The sequence below is a fragment of the Epinephelus fuscoguttatus genome, linkage group LG17 (genome assembly GCF_011397635.1).
Source record: "Epinephelus fuscoguttatus linkage group LG17, E.fuscoguttatus.final_Chr_v1".
NCBI classification, from domain to species: domain Eukaryota; kingdom Metazoa; phylum Chordata; class Actinopteri; order Perciformes; family Serranidae; genus Epinephelus; species Epinephelus fuscoguttatus.
In genome coordinates, this window is record NC_064768.1 from 36,893,685 (window position 1) to 36,918,322 (window position 24,638).

Below are 24,638 nucleotides of genomic sequence, written 5' to 3' on the forward strand. Positions count from 1 at the left end.
TGTCGGGTATAAGCCAGCAGTATGTTTATTGGGTTAATTTAGCAGTCTGTAATGATTTGGTACCGCAAACAATAATGCGAATGCTAATGCTAGTTTGCTAACTAGCTAATTTGCGGCCATTATTTCTGGTGAGTGCACAACAGCCTTGTTTGGTTTGAGACAACACTACCCTGCCGAAATTCGCTCACTACGCCAATGAGTACGTAGTGCACATAGTGTACTACATGGCAGTGTACTGTGTAACGGAAGTACGCGATTTGAGACACACCATAAGTTTACTAAAATCTAAACACACAACTTCTAATATGACATTATTCTGTCACTATACCAATGTTTAAAGGAATACTTCACCCTAATGACCATTTTTATATAAACTAATCATCCCGTGTTATGTTGAATTTGTGAAGAAAACTTGCTTTTCCTCTGATGCCTCCATGGTGAACAAAGAATCCAAATACAGACTAAATTCATGGTGAATTGAAGTAAATGGGGTCCACGTTTAACAACAACTCAACTATATCAAAACAACCGTTTAGAAACTCAGCACAGCTAGTCCCATACGATCCAACTCGTATTTATTTATCAGTGTTCCGTACTTATCACACACGCTGGGAACAAAACTGAAAGTGAAACTTATCTTTCCACTTGTCATAGCCAGACTCTACTCACAAAAACAGTAATTTTACCTCTCTGAAGACGGGAGCTGGTGGTTAGCTTGTGTTATTGTTTGACTTTGTTCTTTTAAAGTGTTAGCTCAGATTTACCTGAGTCACACAATAGCATAGACAAACTAACTGATTAAGGCAGTGGTGGACCAGCAGCTCCTGTGTTCAGCGAGGTAAAATGATTGTTTGTGTCAATGAAGTCTGGCACTGAAGAGAGCATTGGTAAGATTTACTTTTTGGTGACTTTTTTCCCTGTTGGAAAGGTTTGTCTGTTTGGGAAGTATTGAGCACATGACTGGATAAATAAGACTTGGACTGCCCTGCACAAGTTGTGTGAGACTTTTTAAACTGATGTTTAGATTAAATTTTGGTGTTGTTACATGCGAGCCCCTGTGACTTAAATCAAGAATTTGCTCTGTTTCTGGATTCTTCATTTACTGAAGCAGTTAGAGGAAAATATTTCTTTCAGGAATCCACTATAACATGGGGTGAGTAATTGACCTGCAAATGGTCATATTGGGTGGATGAAGTATTCCTTTAAGTGTGATTATATACAGTATAATGGGCGGAGTTAGCCGGTCACCCCAAAACACATTTGTTTGGAAAAATGTACACCATCTCTCCTGAGTTCAAGACAAGTCATCAAAAATATATTTGCAGGAGGAGGAACATGGGGACGCAAGATTAGAACTCGGAAAATGTATTTTTTATTTCACTGTTTCTCCATGCGGGTGTAATATTTACCATGCTCGCCATCTTAGTTTAGCCTGTTAGCATGCTAACATTTTCATAAACCAAAGTATTGTAAGTAGCATTTACATCCTGTATATTGGCAACAGTAACACTTACAGGTTGACCTCTGGGACCTGGTGGTCCAGGAACGCCTGGTTCTCCCTCCAGCCCTCTTGCTCCGATCGGACCGGCCAAACCCTCGTGGCCTGGCTGGCCTGGTCTGCCCTCATCCCCTGTAGCTCCTCTTTGGCCTTTCTCTCCTCGCTTAAGATAAAAAAAACCTTCTTGACCATCCCATTCTGACATTAGCAACAGCAAACTACATTATGTCCATTGATTTTTTAACTGCTACATCAAAGTTTTGTTCACAAGCAATTCACTGGTAAAATCAGATGTCAGAGCACATTGTGGGAATTATTCATTTCTGTATAAATAGATCATTAGGTATCAGAGACAGTGTGAAAAGTGTCAGCTGCAGTGCAGACTGTAGTTTTTAATACCTCTCCTTTGATTCCAGTAACACCAGGAGGGCCCTGAAAACACACAGAGATCAACTGACTTCTTTCAAATTCACACACACATTGCTGCAGTCTCAATACACGCAAGTTATTACATAACACTACAGTACGCTCCACATACCTGGTCTCCTTTGACTCCAGGATCTCCTGCCATACCCGTGTCCCCCTGTACACAAAAGTAACGTGGTGAGTCTGTAGCTGCTGGACCAGTGACATCGCCACAAAAGATCATTCACAGACATGTCTGAAACAAATACAGAGAGTATAATAGTTCTCACCTGACTTCCTTTAGGTCCCATTGGTCCCATAGGCCCCTAGATGACATATAGAAAACAATATTTTAAGGACTTCACTACACCTTAAGTTTCAAATCGTTATGGATGTTTGAAAGTGGTAAGATGAGATTCGTCTAACCTGATCACCTTTGTGTCCAGTGTGACCCTTCAGTCCTTTGGCACCAGTGCTACCTCTGTCTCCTTTGTCACCCTGGAAATACAGAATTTTAGATTCTACATGTCATATTTTTTCAGTCTTGGTAAGAGTGTGGTTATATCTTGGTTTTATAAATGTTGCTCTGTAGCTAAAGCACATGGGCTAATATTAGATGCGCTCTAAACTATGGTTTCTTTTGAATTCATTATCAAAATATCAGTATATGGAACCTTATGCTAAAGGTGCTATTGATATCATTTGCGAATACACGTCGCCCTTCATGTATACAGAGAACTGGATACAGCGTTGGAGTGCTCAGTGGCACATGAAGCCAAAAACGTGTGTGGTGCTGCATCAGCATTGTTGAAATGGAGCCAATGAAGCAAGCGCACTAGTCTTCCACCGGTCAAGTCATCAACTTCCGGTTTAGTGCTCCTCTAAAATGATTTAATTGTCCTGCTCTTCCGGACTTTCCAAATGTTATTGGAATGAATTGATCAAATTCTTTGAGTAAAACAATAATTTGATTTACAGACATCCCTGTCCCAAAGTAAGTCTATAAAAAAAGTCTCTCTGGGCCCAATGGCATCACATGACAGACTCCGAAGTTGTGAGTTCCAGTTTTTTTAGCTCCAGTGCCCAGTGCACTTCCTGAGGGGCTCCCTCCTTTCCATTGCATTCAAGTCACCACACCGCTGTTGCTTGAAGCACGAGTGGTTCCCAGTATGTTGCACATCCTGCATATTTCATGGTCGGGTGGAGTGATACTCAGACAGACTCAGTATTAGCAACTGATGAATCTTTCATGGGAGGGTAATGAATTCATTTTGCAATAGATTTAGGTTACTTTATGTGATGGTGTTTCAAGATTCATGTAACATACTGTGATCTATGGTGGTGGTTCCTGACCTTTTTCCTGAAGGAACTCCTTCTCCATCATTGAGTAAACAAACCATTCTTGACTATGTGACATATTTTATTGATTTTTCACATTATATTAAATGCATAACAGCACAGAACAACTACTTAACAGTACAATTAATGCAGAAAGTTATTACAAGAACTGCATTTTGAGTAGATTATTTCCTGGGAACATTGCATCGAAGATGAGTTTTTATTATCTTTTTTTCTCCACTATTTTTCATGCAAGGAAGTGCAAATTGCAAATTCAGTATCTTCTCCTCCCTAGCTTGGCCGATGTTCTACAAGCTCTTTGGTTGGTTGAACTGCATACTTAGCATAGGTTGGGAACCAATGATTTATGGTAATCTAACGATATAGCTAGCTAGCTTAACGCAACATCGTGCAGTGACAAAAAAGTTCCACCCTTATTGGTTTAAAGTCTCATAATACTTGGAAGAGAGAAAGGTCACTGATTCAAACTGCCGGAAAGCAGAGAAAATGCTATTGTATATCAGTAGGGTCCAATCCTTTTCTTTTTTTCCACCTCTGATATTTGTGAATATAATGGTTGTGTTAAGGCAGCAACAGAAAGTTTGCTGATTTATATGAGTCAGACCAGTCTGGCAGCTGGACCTCAGCTAAAAACCTTAGCAAACCTTAACTTTAGCTTACCAGTCAAGAAAAAAGTGTCCACCTTGGTGTGACTTTTCAGCTTCAGTTCTTCCGAGTCTTACCACTTTATTGTTGCCGATTGGTACTGGAGTGAAGCTGGGTGCTTACTGTCAAACTCAGCCATTTTTCTTTCTTTTTCTTTCTTTTCTTTCAAGATTTGTCATTGCTGATGACTGCGAGATACCATGTGATAACAGCATCTTTATGCTATTGGTTCACATGCCAAGGAAAAATTATACATTTATTCAGAACATATCTAAAAGCTCAGAGGAGCTGTCAATAAGACCTTTAATAAAGTCTCACCTGGATGCCTGGAGGACCTGCAGGCCCAACTGGCCCTTGTTTTCCTGTTTCACCCTGTAAATTGATTATAAATACAGTTAACACATTCACTCAGTGATACTGATGTATCTGCAATCCATTAAACACAATAATCACTAGAACTGAAACCTTAAAATCACCCCCACACACAACTGAAAAATAGATGTAAACTCACAGTTGCTCCTTTATCTCCTGGTTTCCCATCCTCTCCATCTTTTCCAGACTCGCCCTGTATAAAAAAAAACACAACAGATGTTGGCTTTGCAGCACATATATCAAAATAACAAATATAATAAAAGTGTGATGGGATGCTTGATGGGAGAATCTCACAGTCTTTCCAGGAAGTCCAACCGGCCCCATGGGTCCCTCAGCACCAGTATCTCCCTAAACCCACAACAGGAACTGTGTTAGTCTTTAAATTTTTATCAGCACAGTCTGTGTGAGTTCTGTTGAAGCCTGGTGGTGCTAAAATACAACATTTTGGATGCGCTATGTGGACATGCTTCATTAAATAGGTGATGATTCTAATTACCTTTGCACCAATGGGTCCAACTACTCCCTGCTTCCCTGGCAGCCCCTAGAAGCAATAACACATCAGATGAAAAAAAAAGAGAATGTGTTATTGAAGAATTTATACTGTTTTATTAAAAAGAAGAGGGTCACTGAGTTTTTGTCAAGAATATATAACATGTTTCAATCTTTTAAACAAGACAAGTAGTCTACAGCCACACTTGTGGCTCTGCCATGCTTTATGCTGTGTTTATCTCATATGAGAGCTATCATGGGCTAATTATAAGTTTCCTACTTGTACTGTAAATAGCATTCACATCAACTTGTCAGATGTGTCTGAAAGCTTTAAGATGTCCGACTTGACACTTAATAATACAGAAATGCCTGGAAACAAAACAAATATGGACGCCTCACATCAGCAAAAGACTGTCGTTAAATGTAATTAAACCCAAACTGAATGCATATGGTGTCACATTGTCAGTACACAGTATCTTAATGCTCACACAACCAACTCTGTGGTCACAGGCCACATAGCATTAGCCACAGTGATGCTTTCAGCTAAATGCTAATAGCATGCTAACGTGCTGATTTTAAAGGAAGGCTTCACTCAAAAAGGACAATTTGTATAGCAGTTATTCACCACATGTTGAAAGTAATAGTGTTTGTGTAGTATTGATATTGTTTTTTTTTTCAAGATACAGTTTTGCTGTTGTTAAACATGCTCCCGTTTACTTTAATTCATTCGCCTTTTTTGGATTCTTCGTTCACTGTGGAGGCAGGCAAGTCAAAGGAAGCTTTTCCTTACAAATTCAAGGTAACGCGGTGAGTAATTCATATACAAATGGACATTTTGAAGAGTGAGGTATATCCTTTAGGCTAGTGTGATGTTTAGCATGTTCACCATCTTAGTTTAGCATTGAGATATTACACCAAAAGCAACAACAGCCAAACTGCTGATGGCGTAAAGAGGAAAAGTCATTATTAAAGTGATTAAGATTCTTTTTTGGGGAGGTATGACTGCCTGTATACAGTCCATGTCGATTCTTTTAACAGCTGTTGAGATGTTTAAAACTGGTGGACCCGATAACTGACTCATAGTTCAACCTTTACACTCCACCAGCGTGGCTACAAAGGCAGCACACAAACCACTACTAAAGTAAGTGTAGTGGTTTAATGTCTGTTTCTTTATGCACAGCTTCTTTTTGAAGATAAAGAAGGAAAACATACTGTTCTGTTTCTACAGTGCTCTTTGTAGACACAGTTTTACCATTCAAGTCATATCTGTGGCCTCTCACCTGATACACTCACAGGCAAAGGTAGACGCTGTCTTGGCATTAGATTTTCTTTCCAGCTGGTTGTGTGACTTTAATATTTTATTGATCTGACCTGCTCTATGGCTTCAGAGGGGAGCCTCTCTTCCTTAGCTTCCCTTACTTTGACTTACAAATCTTTTCTACAAATATAAGATGTAACTGACAATGACCGTAAAGTGTAATGGACTATTTAAGACACAATAAATAGAAATAAAATTGGACTTACTGGAATACCCACAATCCCTCTGACACCAATACCTCCAGGTGTACCAGCCTCTCCCTGTTGAGTTCATACAAATAGTATAATATTAGTCCATATGCATATTTTGCTTGTTGGCTGATACAATGCAGTACAAGCCTGACAGAAAAGACTAGTAACATTCAAACATTAGGCTGCAGTTAAGTGCACTCAGGGAGTTTGAGCATACCATGATGGTCTGAACACAGAGACTTTACACCCTGAGAAGTGAAAAAATCTTGAAGGAAAAATCAATGGGCTTTTCCAAAACCGGATCCTACCCACTTCCACTCTGTCCTGGAGTGTAACTCTGTTTGTAGTCACCTTCACAGCTGAATGAAGCACCCTTCATCAAGGTGTCAGGGGATAAACACAGCAGCAAGTTTTGGGTCAAACTTCCCTCTCTGCAGCGGAAAGAGGAACTGTTGCAACTCTTTCTCCTGTTTTAGTGTCTTCCATGACGAACATAATACGTTGTTGCACATGGTCAGTAAATCAGCCTCACTAGCTGGTTTGGGATGGCACACAATGTGGCGGACAGAGTGGAAGTGGGTAGGGAGAGGGTGTAGGGGGCGGTTTGAGAAAGGCCCAGTATGTGGTAAAACTAATTAAAGACATTAAATGCAGGAACAAAAAAATATGTGCTGTTGACGTCACCTTGGCTCCATCAGCTCCAGGAAGTCCATTCACTCCATCTTTCCCAGGCTCTCCCTGCAACATCCCATCACACAGTTAGATCCCATTCACACTCTAAACAACGCTGAATGCTCAAGAACGAATGAGGTCATCTGATCCCATCAGCGTACTTACAACGTCTCCTTTTTCCCCTGCAGGACCCCGCTCTCCTTGAGGTCCCACTGCTCCCTGATCAAAATCAAAGTCTTTTTTAATTGTAGCAGTCACTCAGATAATATTTTGCAATATAATCCACAATGATAAAACTCACATCATCGCCCTTGGCTCCCTCCAAACCCTGACGACCACGGACACCCTCTACACCCTGAGAGAAGAGATTCAGTCAGAGGCACATGTGAGAGACATTTTTTAATGACATACTTCTCTAAGAGCAGAGGACATAGAACTGATCAAACTAAGACTGCTTACAGGAGCTCCAGGTGGGCCGGTAGGTCCTGGCACGCCATTGAAGCCAGGAGAGCCCTGTGAACATAGACCATTGTTATCTGCAAATGTAATGCTAAAGGTGGTTACATCACCATCACATGCCAGTATTTTTAAATCCTTGTTTTTATGAGCAGCTCTTAAAAGAAAAAATGTCAAAAAATTTGATTTAAAACTTTGATTTAACTCACTCTGTCTCCTTTTTCTCCCGGAGTTCCAGGGAATCCAATGGGCCCTCTTTGCCCCTAAAATGACAGAATAGCATATCTTTAAAATATACATCACTTCCACTCATAGGCCCTGTTTATACCTAGTGTTAACACAGGTCTTGGGTGATCCGTTCACAAGTGGACGGCTCTAAATACAAGCGACCACTAAGACACATTGTGATCCGATCATGAAAACCACTTGCAAAGGTGGTCTAGAACAGTGTTTCCCAACCGGTCCAGCCACAAGGTCCAGATTTCTGCTTAGTCATTAGTTCAAGGTCTACACAGTTTAATACACTAATTCGTTTTACATGTTGTCGAGCTAGTTCACTGTCTCTGTCTTTCACAAAATAAATGCTCTGTGCCAGAAATTCACTGTACTTGAAAATAAAGTGTGTTTTGGACAAACTTGACCTGTTTACGAGTCACTTGCAGTCCAGTCAGAATGGCTCTGCAACCCACTTTTTGACTGCAACCCACCAGTTGGGAACCACTGGTCTAGAACACATATGTATATGTATATGTATATCCTTTGCAGTGCAGGATCTGGTGATGTTTTTGGTGTGAGCATGCTAACACTATAACTTGCCCATTTTACAATAAATTCGGTGAAGTGTTCTGTATCCGTCTGTCGTTAAGCTCTATGGAAGGAGACATGTTTAATTCTGCTGATAGCGATATCTCCAGTCGTACCAACACAACTGCTAACGTGACTAGCGAGCTAAAGCTAGAACTTGTAACTGAAAACAATCACCATGCCCATGTTACCATGAGTTGGACAAACTGTTGCAGTATGTTTTGCCCCATGGGAGGAGTCGTGTTGCCTCTCTCGTCTACTGACCTCTCAAGGTGCTTTCGCACTCACACACTGGTGACTGAGGCTGTGATACAGGACTGGAGGAGCTGGGCATCGAACCGCCAATCTTCCAAAAGGTGGAGGTCCCACTCTGCTTCTTCAGCCACTGCCACCCTACAACCACCTCCAGCCTATACTACTACTAACGTAGCTAACAAGTATGCTAGTGAGCTGCTAATGAACATGTGGGAGCAATATCTGTGCATGAGGCCTTTGATCCTCCAGAGTAAGTGACGTAGACAGTAATTACATCTGAACACAAGTGGTCAGCTGGAGACGCATGATACACAACTGTGAACTGATGTGTCTCGGCTGTCCACTTATGTTCGAATCACTGAAATGCATGTTAATTCAAGGTGTAAACAGGCTCATAGAGACTCATATTGTTCTGTAATATCACTCTGTGACTAAAGGAATAAGTGCCCTTACATCGTCTCCCATGCGACCTGGTGGCCCCTGAAGACCTTGCTCTCCGGTTTCTCCCTGTGGAAACAAGAGCAAACTAATTAAATTGTGAGAACAGAGATAATCATATTAAGCTGTTTGTAGGCTGCAATCAAATCACGTATGTGCAGGTTGCTCTTGCTATCAATCTCTTTCCTGTAACTGGAAATGGGAATTCACTCAGTGCAGATGAACCTTGTTTTGTCGAGTGTAAAAGTAAAAGACGGATATTGAGAAGAAACATTGTTTCACATACCTTGTCTCCAGGTATTCCATCTTTTCCAGGCTCACCAGGCAAACCTGCGTGTCCCTGAAGGCAACAACCAGTTGTTTTAACAATTTTGTATCACCAACAAATTTCATTAATTTTCATTTTGAATTAAAAGGTCTAACTGTGTCCCCGACTACTGAAGTCGATGTACATTTCTCAAGTAAATTCTCCAAAGTATTTTTTGGTATATTTCCTAATCTGTAACTAGACTTAAACAGCCACACAGATACTTCTGTGAGGGTCACCTCAGCACCTCAGACGTCCCTCTCCCCAACTCCTCCTGGGGGACCCCAAGGTGTTCCCAGATGAGAAGTGTAATCCCTCCACCATGTCCTGGGTCTACCCCGGGGCCTCCTACCACTGACACGTGCCAAGAACACCTCTAACAGAAGGCGCCCAGGAGGATCCTGATCAGATGTCCGAACCACCTCAACTGATCCCTTTGACACAAAGGAGCAGCGGTTCTACTCCAAGCTCCCCCCAAATGTCTTAGCTCCTTACCCTATCTCTTAGGCTCATCCCGCTTGTATCCGCAGTCTCATTCTTTTGGTTACTACCCAGAACATGATCATAGGTGAGGGTTGGGACGTAGGAGGACTGGTATATCTTCAATATGATGGTCTGGTGCAGCGTCTGCATCACTGCAGAAGCTGCACCAAATCGCCAGTCCATCTCAAGCTCTATTCAACCTTCACTCATGAACAAGACCCCGAGATTTTTTGAAGTCTGCATTTTGCAATCAATAGGGCTTATTCATAAATTCATTTTGATTTAAGTAACTCACAGCTAAATCTTTCAACCAACTCACTCATAACTAAATAACAACTCAGTCTAAAGTGTTATGTGCTCAGAATATGTGGTTTTTTTGAATTGACATTGACATCCCTCACCTTCATCCCTGGCAGCCCAGCCAGTCCCTGTGGTCCAGCAGGGCAGGCAGCAGGACACTACGAATGAGAGATGGGACAGACAAAAAACACAGTCAGATACTAAATAAGCATGGCTGCTGCAGAGCCTCTTAACTTCAATGACTCTGTTTGATCACAAATTCACTGTCACCAGTCCAATTGCCATGCATCCAGGAAACATTTGGCAGTGAGAAAGACAGTAAAAGACTCACAGCTTCCCCGCTTCCCTCATTGCTGGCACCGGGCGGTCCCTAAAACACAGCAGAGTGACATCTAAAAGAGCCGCAGGGGTTTAGATGTCCACATAAATCCACCAGCAGAAATTCCCAGAGAGGTAATGTGAAAAGAGACTGCAGCGTGCAACACCACCATACACTCACGATTTCACATTGAAATATGAGCTCAAGAAGAAACATATGAGTGCACGAATAGAGATGATAATATTAGTATGGGGTTACACCTGTCCAGCAGGTGGTCAACATGACTGATACTGAGCTTTAATTAAAAGACATGCAGATACTGATCATTCAATTTTATCAACTTTGGGAAAATGAAATAAGGTGTACACAAAATTATTTCAGATTTGACCACATCTACATGGTCTAGGTGTGTGAACAGTCTCTGATGATTCTCCACATGAGGATGCATGCAGTAGCATCCCTTTTTCCTGATAAAACATGCCTGGTTACAGTATTACAATTGCGGCATGTAATCCTAATCATCGGTATCTGCATATAGGCTCTCAAATATGGGAGACTTAAATAAAAACAAAGAAAACCAAGAAAAACTAACAGCTAAAGTAGATGTCAGTAAAACAAGGGTTAGTTCTGGTCCTTACCACAGGCCCTGGTGGACCAGGAGGGCCAGGAGGCCCTGCAATGCCAGCAGTCCCTCTGGGTCCAGGTGGACCCTGCAGATACAGGAAATATTATCATTACGTTTCACATCAAACACTCACAGACAAGCATTCTGTATACGATCAAAATCTTCAAAGTATCAAACTAAAAATACTGGCACACGTTTCATGAAACTTGGTGGAGGGGTGCGGCATGGGTCAAGGAAGAACCTATTAAGTTTTGGAGGAGATCCAAATCACAGGGTGGATATGCACAAGTCAATTCAAGTCAGATACTTGCTTGAATTACAGTGATAAAAACTCAACTTGACTTTGACTTGGTAATCATGACCTTAGACTTGCCTTCGACTTGAGACAGATAACTTGAACAGACTTGATCTTATTTTAGATAATATTTGCATTTTTACTAAATATTGACTTGATGATTTCTAGTACAATGCACGCAAACCTGGCAACCTGCTAGGATATTGCAAAACAGCAGAGGCCAACGCCGGGCAGCCATCATGGAGGGGGCTGAGATTATGTTGTTGATGTTAGTAGCAAGAAGAGAATGGCAGTATGTAACGTCTGCAGCTCAAAAATCTGTGACATGACCATAACAACATCAATTTTGTCCATGACTACTAAACCCACAAAGAAAAGTATGTGAATGTGTCTTTTTAAGTAAGTTATTAGCTTATTGGCTGGTCAAACGTTAGCTAGCTAATGTTAGCAGCCTGCAAGAGTGTTAGTCATAACCACTGTCTTTCAAGTGATTTAAATGAGGAAACTGACGTAGATCATTAGAATGTCACGACTTTATTGGTGACTTGTTTGACCTGAGCATTGACGTGACTTGTCTTGCTTGATTTACAGCAGAGACTCGAGTTGACTGATTGCCTGATTCTCACCACAGGAACTTGGTTCTTCGTTGAGATTTGAAGGTAAGGACTTGAGACTTGCCTGTAACTTGAAGGTAAGGACTTAAGACTTGCTTGTGATTTGAAGGTAAGGACTTGAGACTTGCTTGTGATTTGAAGGTAAGGACTTGAGACTTACTTGTGATTTGAAGGTAAGGACTTGAGATTTACTTGTGACTTGAAGGTAAGGACTTGAGACTTGCTTGAGATTTGAAGGTAAGGACTTAAGACTTGCTTGTGATTTGAAGGTAAGGACTTGAGACTTGCTTGAGATTTGAAGGTAAGAACTTGAGACTTGCTTGAGATTTGAAGGTAAGGACTTGAGACTTGCTTGTTACTTGAAGATAAGGACTTGAGACTTGCTTGTGATTTGAAGGTAAGGACTTGAGACTTACTTGTGATTTGAAGGTAAGGACTTGAGACTTGCTTGTGATTTGAAGGTAAGGATTTGAGACTTGCTTGTGATTTGAAGGTAAGGACTTGAGACTTGCGAGTCACTTGAAGGTAAGGACTTGAGACTTGCTTGAGATTTGAAGGTAAGGACTTGAGACTTGCTTGTGATTTGAAGGTAAGGACTTGAGACTTGCTTGTTACTTGAAGATAAGGACTTGAGACTTGCTTGTGATTTGAAGGTAAGGACTTGAGACTTGCTTAAGATTTGAAGGTAAGGACTTGAGACTTGCTTGTTACTTGAAGATAAGGACTTGAGACTTGCTTGTGATTTGAAGGTAAGGACTTGAGACTTGCTTGTGATTTGAAGGTAAGGACTTGAGACTTGCTTGTGATTTGAAGGTAAGGACTTGAGACTTGCTTGTGATTTGAAGGTAAGGACTTGAGACTTGCTTGTAACTTGAAGGTAAGGACTTGAGACTTGCTTGTTATTCGAAGGTAAGGACTTGAGACTTGCTTGTGATTTGAAGGTAAAGACTTGAAACTTGCTTGTGATTTGAAGATAAGGACCTGAGACTTGCGTGTCACTTGAAGGTAAGGACTTGAGACTTGCTTGTGATTTGAAGGTAAGGGCTTGAGACTTACTTGTGATTTGAAGGTAAGGACTTGAGACTTACTTGTGACTTAAAGGTAAGGACTTGAGACTTGCTTGTGATTTGAAAGTAAGGACTTGAGACTTGCATGTGACTTGAAGGTAAGGACTTGAGACTTGCTTGTGATTTGAAAGTAAGGACTTGAGACTTGCTTGTGACTTGAAGGTAAGGACTTGAGACTTGCTTGTGATTTGAAAGTAAGGACTTGAGACTTGCTTGTGACTTGAAGATAAGGACTTGAGACTTGCTTGTGACTTGCACATGTGTGACTTATCCCCCCCTTTGGTAGCTGTGCTTGCACATTTGCGGATCATAGAAGACTGGACTATTGACTTGGTGGAGGTCTGCACTCTCAGAGTGCCCTTTCAGTTATACATGACATGATCAGCTTGTCAGTACTGATGCATCAGTTTAGAGGCAGCACTTTACTGTTGAAGTCAGTCAAGGTTAGTTTTAACTCCTTTATATACAGTTAGGTATTTTAGTCCAGTGGTTGCCAACCCAGGGCTGGTGCCCTTTCTGAAGGGTCACAAGATAAATCTGAGGAGTCGTGAGATGATTAATGGGGTTGTTCCCTATTCGACTATGATTTCATCACCCTCCTTAAAGCACACCATCTCTACGGGGTCTAATTGCCAAAGACTTTTCACATTTTTCATTCTGTCTCTCCTGATTGAAATATGTGTTGTCTTTTTCTGGGTTTAAAAGCTGCATTACACTAAAGTATTTTTCCTAGACTGTTCTTTTATTTGTCTTACACGCTTTGTCTTTGTTTCACATTACTGATTACTATTTATGAAAAATCTCATTGTGTGTTTTTTGGTCAAAAATATTGTAATATTTGATTGTCTTCATTTGGCCCAGCCCTAGCTTGTACTGTATATTAATGTATTGTTTTCTGTTGCATTGTTTGTTTGTCTGACCTCAGGCCCGATGTTTCCTTCGTCTCCTGGGATACCTGGTTTCCCTGGTGGTCCCTGTCAGACACAGACACACAGCAGCATCTTCACTTGTAAGCCATGTATGAGCATTTCAGCAGTGTCTCAGAATAAAACAGCAGATGTCACGAGCACATACAGGAGGTCCTTCGCTTGCTGGGCCCTGTGAAACAAGAGACAGAGGACACAGATTATCACTGGGAGTTTCTTTATAGCTACATACAGTGTCATCTACATGCATATTGCTTTAATAAAAAAACATTTTCCACTTACAGGAGGACCTGCAGGTCCAGGAAAGCCAGGAAGTCCCTGCAGTTAGGAGGTAAAGCATCAGTCACACTGTCTGTGTTTGTAAAATTTCACATTTCCTATAAGGAAATAATACTGGAGTGATCTACTTACTCTCTCCCCTACAGGCCCTCTGGGACCCATCGGGCCAGAAGGACCCTGCAGACAACAAACACACAGTTACACACACAGATAGCACTGGCAGATATTAGAAAAGAGTATGTGTCAGAGGATGAAGTGATGTTTCCTACACTAGCTCCTGGGAGGCCAGGCAGGCCTCTCTGTCCAGGAAGACCGATCTCGCCCTGCTCCCCTTTGCTGCCCTAGGAAACAGACACAACAGGAATAAAACAGCTTTATCTTCTTCCTGCATCTCTCTGCACCGTTGCTAAGATACACAGAGGCAGAGACAGTCAACATTTAATCAATGAAAGGTGGGCCGCTCTCATTGTTTCTTAGATCAGCAACGTCCCGAGCTTGTGTAAGGCTATGCAGATAACAATAAGGTTGGACGGGAAAAGAGCGATGATAAACGACAGAGGTACCAGTAAACAATTTGTGTCCACTTAACCCTCAGGTTCAATCAGCGACGGTAATAAAACAGTTCCAGGTCTGTAATATATCAGTGCAAATTCATTTAAAGGCATTGTTTGTGTTGTCTGTAAAGAGACTGACTTCGAAGAAAACGTGTAAAATTCATTATGCAGTACAGTGATTGTCCTGGAGGCAAAGGTAGGCAGAGAGGGTGGCTTGATCTCTGTGCCTGATTCCATATCTTTTCAATTAAAAGCTGTTAGATAACAACTGTTACAAAACAATTAAGCTCTAAAATTCATAAAATCTGGATCCTTCACCAGATTCTTTTTTTATAGATTGGGGCATTGATGGGGAGTAGGAAGTCTGGGCTACCTTGAGGAAAGGTGACGACCCACTTCTCGTGGTTAAAAAGTACAATAGCTTGCCAGTTAGCGTGTAGCTTGCACATTAGCAAGCATTCTTTTGATAAGCAGGCTACAACTTTGTCTGAGAGTTTATGTGACTTTGTTTCAAGCATTTTTGTAAGGGATAGAAGACAGAGATATACCAAGCAACAATCTCCGGGGATGAAAAATAAAGCCAAGACAGAAGTGCCAAAAACTGCAGTTCCTCGGATGGCCACTTGAGGCTGGCTCCAAAAGTGAGTCCTCATAGACCCCTGTGTTAAAATGCTCAACTTTACAGCAGAAATGAACATCTTTACAGCCTGGTACAAAAAACAGTTTTGGTCTTCCAATTTCCACATTCATGATAATTTTACGGGAGCTAAATTTTTATTTAACTCACTCATTTAGACGTTATTAAACCTTAAAGTTATGCAAAGTTAAGGGCATGGACCCTTTGAATGACAAGTGGGTATGGGAAAAGCCGTAGCTGTCCCTATGTCAGTGTGTTTTCAGCTCCTAGGAGCTAATTGAAATGTTTTGGGCCTCTAAAAAAGTCTTACTCAGCACAAGGTTGTACTAAAAGACCCTTCAAGGGATCAGTTTGTCCAGGAAGTACATTTTGTTTTAATCAAGCCAGTTTTCGGTAGCATAAAATTAGCATTGTCACAGTTAATCATAGATATAGATTCACCATGCTAACCAAGCTAGCACCTAACGTGGGTTATCTCCAACTTCTCATCCAAATATGGTCCCTTCTGGCTCCAACAATCCAAAATGGCGACAGCCAAAATGCCAAACTCAAGGCTTCACAAAGGGAGTCCACAAACCAGTGGGAAACGTCACGGTGGCTACGTCCATTATTTTATAAAGTCTATGGGATACACATAAGATGAAGTCAGTTTCACATTTTTGCTCTGTGACATAAACTGTTAACATCTAAATGCTGTAATTTGAAATTGTTTGATGTTGGCTTTCTACTGTACTTTTTGTATTTTAACGCAGTACAGCTCAAGCCCAGCCTGAAACCTGATACTTGGGACCTGCCAGGTTTGGTTTCGGTTGAGGTTGGCTTTGGGCAGTGGTGAATCTTCCTATAGGCAATATAGACAGCCGCCTCAGGGCCGCCTTTGTGTTGATGTCTCATTAGCTCTTGTTTATGTTTATAATAAGTGTGGGGGTGGGGCTGGGTCACCAGGGAAAGCTTGCCCAGGATGCTGAATGCGGAAGGTCTGGCACTGGGTTTAGGCTATATGTTGTGCAAGTCACATTGGTGTGGAAAAATCAGTTTTGTAATTCTTTGAATGCGCAACCACAGAGGCAAAGTAAACAATTTCCCTGAGGTATCACATAAAAATAGAGAGAACAGATCCACAACCTGCAAAGTATTTTCTATCATTTAGCATTTTGTACTTACAGGAGTGCCTGGACTGCCAGGAGAACCTGGAAGACCCTGGAGAGATGCATATAACAACATAGTTAAAGAAAGCAGAGACATAAAGAGAAGAACACTGGCTGTATAGTTACAGGAATGATTCAGATGACAGAGGACTTTAGGGGTTTGTAGAAAGAATGCAGAGAAAAGAGAGTTAGCGAGGAGGAAACACTTACATCTCTTCCATCTCTGCCGTTTTCTCCTGGGGATCCTCGGGGGCCCTCTGGGCCAGGGGCTCCTGGGGGGCCTGGGACTGATTTGTCAGGCTGAGAGTGGAGACAGTCAGTCAGCAAATGGCAGTGAAAGAACTGAAGAAAAACTTTTAATTAAAGATTTATTTTAATTAAAAAATAGTAAACTTACACCTTCAGGGACTAAACTCATTAAATCATTTATCCAGGATGGCGAAACATTTTACAGCAAATCAAATGTTATTTAATATTATGCTTTAAAAGCAGTTTAACACAAAATTGGACAAATGCTTGGACAAAAGAGGGCTATTAATTTTTTGTAAATGTAAATTCATTTGGCTACATGTGTCTTTTTACAGCCTGCAGGCGTTTTTCTAATTTGGGACATTTCGGGTATAATTCTACATCTCTGTGCCCTAAAACAGAAAACAAGCAAAAACCACCAATATAAATGAGATTTAGAACAAAGCAATGAGGCAATTAGGCAACCAAAGCACTGAAGTAGATTATTGGCTTAAAATCACAAAGCAAAAAGAAAGTAGAGAAGATAAATAAATACCTCAGCATTGGCATACATCTGAAGAAGCAAGAGAAATCAGATAAAGGGAGAGTTAGTGAAAGTAGTCACACCACCCTCACCAAAAGTGTCAGCAGAAGCCTGGTCATGGTCATAGTAGTGAGAAGACGTCATGCTGTCATTGAATATACAGCCCATAGTACCAACACTCCCCATGGACAGAACCACCTCACAGCTCGATGCAGGGATGTTAGCCTGAATCTAATAGAGTGCACCAGGCCAGGGAATATTTCTGTCTACAGTGGGAAGGAATATTTGCATCTTGATATAAGTGACTGAATAAAAACACTTGAGCTAATTCTAATTCATGGCACTGCAGACTTTATGCAAACTGAGATGTGAGACAGCAGAGTGGCATTTTCATTACAGGCTACAAGTATTTCTCTCAGGCAGAAATCTCATTAATTGTGCTAAAGCCACACTGAAGTGAAAGATAATATTTAGTTATGAATGCCATAAACTGTACGCAGTCTGACACAATGTGTATGTGTGTGTGTGTGTGTTTTCATATGAGGATAACATTGTCTTAACTTCCCTCAGCCCAGCTGCCAGTGGAAACTGTTGGCATTGCACATTTCTGCAAACTGTGAATTCATTACATTTTCATGTGTCATGCGTATCATGTCAACATTTGTAAAATGGCGTTAAGGGGACTATGTCATCGGTGGGTGGATGGTGTGACACTTAGGTGAGACACCTGCCATTCTGCAGACCACCCCTGACCACAATTTAAGACCAACAAATAACAAAACTGGTTGTTTTTCAGTGACCTGTCACTGTTTATCCAGCGAGGATGGTGCCACAAAACATGGCTGTTTATATGGCTACATGTTGGCGATAGCCGTGGCCATAGGCATTATGTTTTCTGGTTGTCCATTCATCCTTCAATCCCATTTTCATGAACTTGATATCTAAAGAATACCTGAAGGACATCTGTAAATTTGGCACAAATGTCCACTTTGACTCCACAGTGAACTGATTACATTTTAGTGGTCAAAGGTCAACATCACTATGGCCTTGCATCCGTTTCTTTCTTGTGAATGCAATATCTCATACAAATTTGAATTTTTTCAAAATTGGCACAAATGTCCATTTTGAGTTGAGAATGAGCTAATTAGAATTTGATAGTCAAAGGTCAAAGGTTACTGTGACCCTCTGTTTGTCTATTTTTTGTGAATGTGATATCTCAAGAATACCTTAAGGGAATTTCCTCAAATTTGGCACAAACGTCCACCTGGACTCACATATGGACTGAGTAGAATTTTCACATAAAACAGGTTTTTGGCCACAACTCAGGAATTCATACATTGATTATGACAAAATTTTGGATATGAAATGTCATAACTTCATTTATCCTATGAGGCATTTCTGTGAAATTTTGTCATAACCAATGTATAAATTCCTGACATCATAATGTTTGTTAGAAACACTTTTCTTTCCATTTGTCAAGGTCATATCTCAGGAACAGAAGGAGAGAGACATTTGTTCAGATACTGAATTGGTGACACTAATCTTGGGTGTCCACGTTGTAACTGTGAATAAGGTATAGATCTTCTGTGCTGCCGGGGGGATGATGTTGGTGAAGCATTCATGTTTTCACCAGCATGGATGTAACCTGTAAGTGCAACTTGATTGGTTCATGGAGGCATACAATCGCAAGGCGATAATTCTAGTTTTAAAGAGGCGGGATCGTGCCTCAAAATCGGGTATTTTAAGCCAAAACGTGATATTTTCCGAACCATAACCAAGTTTTTTTTTGTGCCTAAACCTAATCACATGTTGACCACAGCGAGAAGTAAAAAAAAGTTTTAAAAGTAATATGTGTTTTGCAGAAATGTGCAGTGCCAACATTTTTTTCTGGAGATTGGGTTGCTTTCCTACTGGTTACCTCATTGCTGCATATGTAGTCAATGGAAAAATGTAAATCAGTAAGTCAGTCACAGAAGTCCTGCCAATTCACTCTATTGAATGATTTCTAACCATTTTAATGCTGAAATATTTACATTTACGACTTGTACTAAATGGATGAGATGGTTATGCAGAATTGGTTTTGTGAGGGAAAAAAGGAAAGTGTGCATTTACAATAAAGCAGCATATCAGGTTAATTTGGGTGTCGCAGATGATGGCGATGTTAAACATCTATATTTGTTAACCTTTTCTGGCACTTCAATACTACTAAGTGCCAAATTTACTTTGATAAAAATCTGTATTTCCCAGTCATACTTACGACTTTTGACATGAAAGATATTAGGAGTGAGAGACTATTAATAATGATAAAGAACTACATAAATGCAGCATAATTAACTTCACTCAGGTTTTTAGACAGAATGTGTCACTATCCAGTTGCCAGAAAATTGTTGGCATTGTACATTTCTGCAATCCACAGATATGTTACATGTATGTTACTATAAAGCAGCAACACTAAGCTGCTGGCAATAATGTGGAGAGGTAGAAGCCAACCAGTCCTATCACGTATATTCTTTTCCTGTCCAGTTTTCAAGCAGAACTGGAGTGAAATAAGTGAAGCTATACATAGCATCTTTCAGTGATCACTCATTTGGGTCTGAGCAATTATGACTTGGCAGGACAACAGAGCCACTCTCTCAACAAAGCGATAAGTATCCTTTCAGAATTTTAAGAGCAGCGGCACTTAAACAGATTTAACCACAATTAATGACATCTGTAAAATGGAGATAATGAAACACAGAATTAGGAATCTCCCTTTGGATCTTTGATGTATGATGGAATAGAGCACAGAAGACGAGTATTATACAAAAATACATAGAAAGGGGAAGGGGGGGAAATACTCTGAAGCAAATCTGTTCTTATTTATTGTTATTTTGATATGTTTGTTGTTTTAGTTTACTTATTTTATTATTATTACAATTATTTTAATACATTTTTCTGATTTTTTCTAATCAAATATGTGTATATATGCATGTATGCATGTATACTGTATGTATGTACAATAGTTATAAAGAATGCTACTTCCTCTCTCTTTTTTCTGAGAGGTTTATAAAAGACACTTTTTATGGCACTATCCACAGTGGAACAGCAGCCACATTTGGTGGCTACAAAGCTGCTGGTAACACTGTGATGACTCACTGGAAAAACAACTGGTTTTGTTGTTTGTTGATCTCAAACAGTGGTCTGCAGTTTGGCAGGCGTCTCGCCTAGATGACACGCCATCCACCATCCCCTCCACCTCCAGATGACAAACTCAGCTCACATAATATGTCACTTTACCAACGCTGATATACTTCTGAAACTTATAACTGTAATGTATTGGTGGTTTGCAGAAATGTATATTGTGAACATTACTATTAGGTTGAGTTCTCTGCTAAGTTTTGATTTATTCTTGAAGCTCTTCCGGACTGTAAAATCATATCGGACCAAACTAATGAAATCCTGACACTGAAACAAGTCATTTCATGGGGGTTGTGATGATCCCCCGAGTTACAGACGTGTCTTTTACAATGTAAGTCTATGGGAAAATGTCTTTTTGGGCCCAATGGCATCATGTGATGGACTTGGCAATTTTAATTCCACAGTTTGTCACATTGTGATCAAAGTCCAGTATACTTCCTGTTTAGCTGACATATGCTACTGGCACAACATGACCAACCTGGCCTTAATATTTTCTGTCCGCATGAGACATCATGGCGCCATGACACTTTCAGACGCTCTGTTTCTATCACAGTGACGACGTTTGGCCAAAACTTGTGACATGTCAACACATTCTCACTCTGACCTTGTCACATATCGATGTTTGGTCATGGACTTTTCACATTGAGATATGACGTAGAAGGTCCCTTGGGTGTGTTGGTTGTCGACGTTCACACACCTGGTTGGGTTTAGTCAAAAAGAATAGGGTTTGGCTGTACATTCATGCGGGACACAAACACAGCCCTTTCAGGTGAAAGTCGTGGTTGTTTGACCCATCTACCACCCCTTCTGTCTGCCCTACTTAGACTTTTGCCCTCTATATACAGACTCTACATTCAGTGAATGTAGAGTCTGTAGGTAAACCCCGGAGATCTTGCCTCCGGGAGAAGAGCGGAAGAGCCCTGGTTTCCGGTTGTAGGCTGTTTGTAGTCTGCGTGATATTGACCAATCACGTTTGAGCCGGCTGCAGTTGTTGCCAGGTTAAATGGCCCATGCGGTGAACATAATTGGCGTCACTGCAAACTCTGAATCCATCGCAATGGTTCAGCATATTTAATTATATATAAACCAAAGTTGGAAACAGAAATTCGCCTCCTCCTCCCAAATCAAACCGGAAAATCGGGGGTCTGCCCCCAGAGGCTGTATTCGCCGTCTGCCAGGAAGTCAGACGCCGAATACAGCCGATGGGTTCCGAGAATGCATATCACGTTAACGTGAGAGGACAATTTTTTTCTGGTGGTGCCTGGCTACAGGATGTCACTGATCAAGGGCCAGAGTTCGACAACTTCGGAGTGAGACCAGGTTGGACATGTCAGAAATTCATCCAGACATCCAATTTCAGTGACCAGTTGGGAGCGGTTGACCAGTTCATGATTGCCCCCTAGCAGAGTAAACAACCCTTCAAGAAGCTTAAAGTTTGGTCCCATTCTTAAATAAGTCTTGCAGCTTGAAAGTTTCATTAGAGATGAGCTCAGTTCAATCAATGCACTGCTTCATGTTAACGTAAACTTAGCCAGTTAAGCTAACTAACCTAAATTCCATCTTAGCAAATATAATAAAGGAGGGACATATGAAAAAAAAACAGTTATTTCCATTGATACTTCTTTTTTAGAGCAGGTTACACTGCTTCGTTTTGCTACCTTGCTGCGCCCTCCTTAGCAACATGGGTGGAGAAAACCACTTTAATGGTCTAAAACAGCAGGCGGCAGGTGCTGTGCAGCATTCCTGTCAATCAAGCAGCAGGTAGTGAGCCTGTGCTTGGAAAGTGGATTCAGGCAGCACAACATACGCAACCTGTTAAGGCATTTTCTATTATACTACCCTTTACTGTGACTTTTAATTTCATCTTATTCCAATGTTTGTTTGGGCAAAGTCAGTAACTTTCCGGTTCAGATGTATCCATGTGGAACTTGTTTTCATGTTGCAGAAGCTGCCAACGGACATTAACACAAGTGCTGGTTCCTGTGCTGACTTTATATGAAATGATAACCACAAAAATCTCGCACTATGCACACTGTGAAAGTTGGCTTTCTGATCTCAGACTTTTAATGTGAACAAACTTCCTCTTTGTTTTGAAAGTTTGCCAGTTAGCTAAGTAGGGTTTTTATTTTTGCTCCATGTGCAGAGGTTTTAACACAGCCAGTGAGATCAAGTCTGCCTGCTCCTTTACAGCTCTGCCTCCGAGAAATGTTTGTTCAGGGCTGCAACTCCAATCTGCTGTTGTCCAACTTGCAAATTGTTTTGGATGAACTGCAACCTTTGGATGTACTAAAGGAAAGTGCCTGGCAGTTACACTTCTGCAACTCCATCTTAGCATTTCTGCCCTCGTTTTCTCTCAGCATGCTGGAGGGCCTATCAGCCTGAATAGAACCACAAACCACAGCAGATGCTGAGCAGATCCGAGTCCTTGTTACTGTACCTCGGTGGCAGGCAGCTCGTTGCAGCTCTCTCTCTGGGCCCTCTTCGGGTCACAGTGAATCAACATCCACTGGAGTTCAAACTGAAAAGAGATGTTAATGTTAAATACCACGGCAGTCATTTTTCAGATGTGACACTGACTAAGGATCTTGAACTGCTTCGTCATGGTGCAGTTATTTCTTTGTTGCTCTGAATCAATTCCCTCTATGGGTTGTTGAGCTCGATGTTTCACCAATGCTATTTTCTGCAGGGATTAACTTTTTCTTTTTTTTCCACTGGAACCCAGCTGAGCAGCTTTGCTGTGACAGCAGCACTTTAGAATTATAGCCAAGCTCAGCACACATATAAACCTGAACGTGTTTGTTCACAGAGAGCACCATTTCACTGATAGAGCCTCTGAGTAGAGTCAGTGAGCGTGATTAAATGCAGCAGGCAACTTTCCATCCTCCCTTACCACTACGGAGGCGTCGGGATCAGCGTCCAGCCTGCCAATGAGAGTGTCTCCCTCTGTGTTGATGGGGCCTTTGCCCTTGATGGGCTTCTGATCCACGGGCTGGCAGTCCACATACAGAGTGACCTGCTCGCGCTCCACGCCAATCATCACTTTGTGCCACTTGGTGTTGAAGAGCACAGAGAGACCGGGGAATGTGACGGTCTGGAGATTGCCATCAGCGCCCATCAGGAAGTACTCCAGAGCCTGCTGGTCGCCGTTCAGCCTCATTCCGGCTTGTTTATTGCCGTCTTCGTCCACTACTTGCCAGACGTTCCACACCTTGTTCACTGTGTTCTTGATCATGCGGAAGGTCACCATGAAGGAGTACTCATCAGGGAAGCCACGAGGGAAGTTGAGGCTGAGGAAGAAATTGAGTACAGGGGTTCAAATCAGCTGAGGTATCAGGGAGGAATGATGCTCTTATTGAATGACACTTGAATAAGACACTCAGAGTTATACTTCTCAAAATGCTGTATCTTGTATGTCAATTCATGATGACAAAATAAACGGCACTCATCAAATCAAGCACAAAATGTGGATAAAAATAACTTAAAATACAAATGAATTAAGCTACATGCATCAAAAAAACAAGGTGTGCTCATATCAAAATAAGGTACCGTGAAGGAGGCTGCCTGAGTGCATAAATCACTGCTTCAGTTACAACGTTAGTCCTGGTTAGCATCCACATTCTGGTGCTTTCTGCATTTTTAACGAGCCAGATTCTCAGTAGGTGGTGCGTTCATAGATGGGCGCTGCAGCCGGACTTTTACCGTCTTGTAAATGATCAAGGTGAAGCAATAAAAAAAAGAGTTTCCTGTAAGCCAATAAAGCCAATGAAGACCACTCTAGCTTTGCCCGAGGTGACAAAGTCTAAACTATGTGCTGCCTTTGTCCTGCAGATAAAAAGGGAGGGAGCGCAGCATAAAGCTCACTGGCAGCGACGGACTTCAAAGCACAGTCTGTGCCACAGGACTTGTGGAGGAAATAAACATGTATTTACATTCAGTGTGACAGGCCCGAGTGGTGTTGGTGCAGGGTGCCAGCGAGTTATGTAACAGCTTTTAAGGAAAGCTGGCCTGCAGGGAAAGATTAGCCAAAACAGACTGGAGCAGGCACACTGGGAAACACCAGGGGACGTCTTTGGTTATGTAAAGTGGCAAAGCCATTAACCTGCACACTCTGTACTGGAAACAGTTTTGTGAAATTGTGATTTAGACAAGTCTTTGACTTGTTCATTATAGTGCAGAACGCTATGATAAAAATGTCTCTATGTTGATACTGTAGTTGTACACAGGGCTGCATTA

At 41.3% G+C, this 24,638-nt stretch overlaps 1 protein-coding gene across 1 annotated transcript in view; it reads right to left on the minus strand.

Moving 5' to 3' along the window:
• LOC125904390 (collagen alpha-1(IX) chain-like) overlaps positions 1–24,638 on the minus strand; it is a 47,364-nt gene that overhangs the window by 5,591 nt on the left and 17,135 nt on the right. Inside the window, exons 7-36 of the mRNA XM_049601743.1 lie at positions 23,296–23,692; positions 22,843–22,923; positions 17,241–17,258; positions 16,667–16,756; positions 16,473–16,508; positions 14,387–14,458; positions 14,250–14,294; positions 14,121–14,156; positions 13,987–14,010; positions 13,833–13,886; positions 10,950–11,021; positions 10,324–10,362; positions 10,094–10,150; positions 9,189–9,242; positions 8,918–8,971; positions 7,615–7,668; positions 7,409–7,462; positions 7,251–7,304; positions 7,115–7,168; positions 6,962–7,015; positions 6,293–6,346; positions 4,776–4,820; positions 4,574–4,627; positions 4,419–4,472; positions 4,226–4,279; positions 2,330–2,401; positions 2,194–2,229; positions 2,037–2,081; positions 1,898–1,930; positions 1,515–1,661 (exon numbers count right to left, since the gene is read on the minus strand). Of these exons, the coding sequence (XP_049457700.1) occupies positions 1,515–1,661; positions 1,898–1,930; positions 2,037–2,081; positions 2,194–2,229; positions 2,330–2,401; positions 4,226–4,279; positions 4,419–4,472; positions 4,574–4,627; positions 4,776–4,820; positions 6,293–6,346; positions 6,962–7,015; positions 7,115–7,168; positions 7,251–7,304; positions 7,409–7,462; positions 7,615–7,668; positions 8,918–8,971; positions 9,189–9,242; positions 10,094–10,150; positions 10,324–10,362; positions 10,950–11,021; positions 13,833–13,886; positions 13,987–14,010; positions 14,121–14,156; positions 14,250–14,294; positions 14,387–14,458; positions 16,473–16,508; positions 16,667–16,756; positions 17,241–17,258; positions 22,843–22,923; positions 23,296–23,692 (1,993 nt within the window). The remainder of the gene's footprint in view (positions 1–1,514; positions 1,662–1,897; positions 1,931–2,036; positions 2,082–2,193; positions 2,230–2,329; positions 2,402–4,225; positions 4,280–4,418; positions 4,473–4,573; positions 4,628–4,775; positions 4,821–6,292; positions 6,347–6,961; positions 7,016–7,114; positions 7,169–7,250; positions 7,305–7,408; positions 7,463–7,614; positions 7,669–8,917; positions 8,972–9,188; positions 9,243–10,093; positions 10,151–10,323; positions 10,363–10,949; positions 11,022–13,832; positions 13,887–13,986; positions 14,011–14,120; positions 14,157–14,249; positions 14,295–14,386; positions 14,459–16,472; positions 16,509–16,666; positions 16,757–17,240; positions 17,259–22,842; positions 22,924–23,295; positions 23,693–24,638) is intronic.